This window comes from Rhagoletis zephyria, unplaced genomic scaffold (genome assembly GCF_001687245.7).
Source record: "Rhagoletis zephyria isolate East Lansing unplaced genomic scaffold, Rhagoletis_zephyria_1.1 Rzeph_scaffold_34498, whole genome shotgun sequence".
NCBI lineage: Eukaryota > Metazoa > Arthropoda > Insecta > Diptera > Tephritidae > Rhagoletis > Rhagoletis zephyria.
The window spans coordinates 160-3,567 of NW_016191553.1; the positions used below are offsets into that span (position 1 = coordinate 160).

The following is a 3,408-nucleotide window of genomic DNA, read 5'->3' on the forward strand; positions in this document are numbered from 1 at the left end:
TTTTATTGCCCCAAAATTATTTATTACCGAAACATATAACCAAAACGAAACGATTGGCGTTAACTGCGTATTATTTTACTTTATATAAAATGTTATTTCTTAAACATTAAAAAAATATATATATTATAGACTTCTATTTAAATTTCGGATAAAAAAATGGTTTGAAGCGAAAATGTGTTTGTCTTGGATTTCTGAGTCTCGGCTAAGCGGCAAAAGGGCTTTTCCAAACGTTTTTTTTTTTTATTTTCAATGGCATTTCTTTTTCATTTGTTGTTTAATTTTGAACTTCTGTTTTCAGAAAACAAATTTCAAAAATTTTGTTTTAGTGTTAAATTTTTTTGTAATTATACACCTTTTAATTATTGTTTTTAGTTTAAAGTGCCGTTTTCTCAAATAGGTTTCAAAATGTATCTGCCCATCGAACACATTTTTTTCGTAATAGATGTTTGTTTGAATTAACATTTTATATACATCCATATTTGGCCGTCAGTTAAATATTATATTAACTTTTGTTGGGCTGAAGGCCTGGTTGAAATAAAACACTATATAATTTTGTTGAGTTTTATTTTATCAATAATTCCACTTCAGTCTGAAGTCAGCAGCAAGAACATTAGGCTGCGCCTGCTAGACTAGGAAGGTAATTATATTGAGTGTTTTTATTTCAACCCGGGCTTGAGCAAAAAGTTAATATATATAAGGTTTTTTTTTTTTCAAATAAGCCACTTCTCCCCCGCCGCACGGGCCGATGACNAAAAAATTATTCAGCTTTGATTTTTTTTTAATAATTTTTGTAAACATTTTTATTTGTTTTAATTTTTTTCTGTCGTTAAATTCCGCAATTTGTTTACCTAAGTTATTTAGACTTGACCTTGTTTATTCTACAGTGCGTACCATAATTATTGCAACATACCGCTATATTTTTAATGTAATTTTTAGCATATTTAAAGAATTTTCTATAACAAAAATTTAAGCTACGCAAAATATTCCATTTTATACCATAAAGCCAAAAAAAAAATACTGAAAATCCCACGAAAATTTCTAAAAAAAAAATTATAATACAAAAACACTAAAATAAATCTAAAAAAACAATAAATAGTCTGTATTTTAGTTTTATTTACAATTAACCTTGAGTTTTATTCCTTACTCCTTGGTGCTGGCTAGTTTTCGTTTTGGTTTTGAATTTCACATTTTGATTTCTAACAACTTGGTTTGTCTGCGGTTCGGCTCCACTGCTGGCCACCGTCTCCTTGCCGCCTCCCCCTTTTTCACTTCTCTTCTCACACAATTACAACTTTTACACTTTTCTCACTTCACTGCCTTCCTTAACGCGCTCAGGCTACAATTCCAAAGACTGGTGCTCGCCATTGCATGCGCTGCCCACTGCCGCCACCGTAGGTGCAAGCAGCACCATCATGGACGCGCCGCTGCCCATTATGTCGCCAAACCCCTACCTGCTCAGCCGCTTTACTTCCAACATTCCCATGCCGACGCTGTATGCAGGCGACGCAGTGCGCAAGCCAAAGCTCTCCGTCATCGAGGTGCTGCTCTACAATATGGCCGCGCTGTTGGCTGGCGTCGCCGCTGGCTACGATGTGCGCATCTCGAACGTATCACCGGTGCATCCGTCACTGCTGAGCGATGTGCCCGCTCTGAAGGCGCCTATGGAAATGGAGTTTCCGAGCGTTTTGGATGAGCGCAGTCGCTTTGCGGCCAACACTTACCACGGCACTGGCAATAAGCACCAACGGTGAGTGGCAACTTCACTATCTAATGACACATTCTTGTATTTTGTTTATTTTCAATAACAGTGCCACACTGAACGCCGCCACTTTTGCGCGCTTAGAGGAACAGCGCGCCCCCTTGCATCAGAGTCCGCGCGGCTCGCCCAAAATGCATGCCGCGCCTAACTATTACTTCCAAAAGCACTCGCTGCCCTTGGCCGACGCCGGAAGTAAGCTGGCGCAGCAACAACAACAACAGAAGCAAACACAGCAGCACCAGCAACTGCCGCTGACCGGCTCCACTACCAGCGGCTTGGGATCGAACTTTACCAACAACACCTCGGCGCTGCTGTCATCGTCGCTGGGTAGCCACACACAGCCACCGACGCCTTCACCACGTCGCAAGATCAGCACTTCTTCGTTTACGGAGCAACTCGAGTATTCGATGCACGATGACACGCCTCCGACGCGGCACTTTGATGACGCCTTTCACATTGGCGGTGGAATGGCGCCGCCCGCCACGCAATATACGCGCGCAGACTACTTGCGCCATGGACCGAGCTTTTCCAATGACGGCGGCGCTTACGGCGCAGGTGTACACCGCGCAGGCTACTTCGGTAAGTCTACATGCACACGAATGATTCGCATTCGATTCATAACTTCTTCCCATTCAGGCTCCAACTATTTTCCGTACCGGCCAGAGGTACAGCAGGCCTACCAGCGCGACTGCAAATCTTATCCCGACTACTCCTACGACTACAATCACCGTCTGCCTAACTACTACGACTACAATTACGATTCACAACAGCAGCAGCAAGTCACGCCAAAACAGCAACAACAGCACTACCAAACGCGCACTCCGCCTCCGCGCGTGCCTCAGATGGGCGTCAGCGCCGCTGGCCATCGTCGCACACCCTCGACCATTTCGAATAGCTCCAACATCAACCAAGGCTTCTCTTTCGATCAGGACGAGCTGCATGCAAACGCCGATTTGTACGACTACAGCAACCTTAATCTGCAGCTAAACATCAATGTGGGCGCCGGTGGGGCTATCGTAGGCAGTGCTCCGGACTATACGCACTATCGCGAACTGGCGCCACCGCCTCCCGCTCCGGTTGGCGTGGTACCGCCGCCTAGCAAGCACGAGCTCTATAAGAGTTCGCCCAAAATGACGCAGCGTTTAAAGCGGGGCTCCAGCGGCAGCATGGGTTGCGAGACCGGCGGCGGATTGAATCGCATACGCGACTATGAGAATGTGCCCGCATACATCGGCAGTCCCCTGCATAGACCCAAGTTCCACAACACGTTAGCGCAGCAGCAACAGCTGCAACGGGAGCGCGAACAGCAGCACCACCCGCTTTTCAGCACCCCGCAACATAGCCTCTATACGCACACGCAGTCGACAACGCTTAGTCCGATTCATATGAAACCAATGAGCGCGCAAGAGCGCCCAGCTTCTCTTCCTTTCGAGCAGACAACAACAACGGCACTCGGCTTCAACGGAAGCGGTGCTAGCAAACTGCGCTCATCGCTTAAAAAATACAATAGTTACAAGACGCCAAATGGCACCACCACGGCCGGAACGACAATGAGTGCAGCCGATGTGGGCGCTAACGTGGGCAATGGTCTTTCGGTGATAAGTGGCGGAAACGGCGGTGGTAGCGTAACCAAACGTACGGGCAGCGTC

At 45.9% G+C, this 3,408-nt stretch overlaps 1 protein-coding gene across 1 annotated transcript; it reads left to right on the forward strand.

Moving 5' to 3' along the window:
• Positions 1-1,205: 1,205 nt before the first annotated feature.
• Positions 1,206-3,394, forward strand: LOC108354258 (uncharacterized; the record flags this gene model as incomplete). Its single annotated transcript, XM_017605451.1, has 3 exons — positions 1,206-1,747; positions 1,809-2,338; positions 2,396-3,394. Coding segments are annotated over exons 1-3 (1,864 nt in total), but the record flags the coding sequence as incomplete, so codon positions are not given.
• Positions 3,395-3,408: the final 14 nt, after the last annotated feature.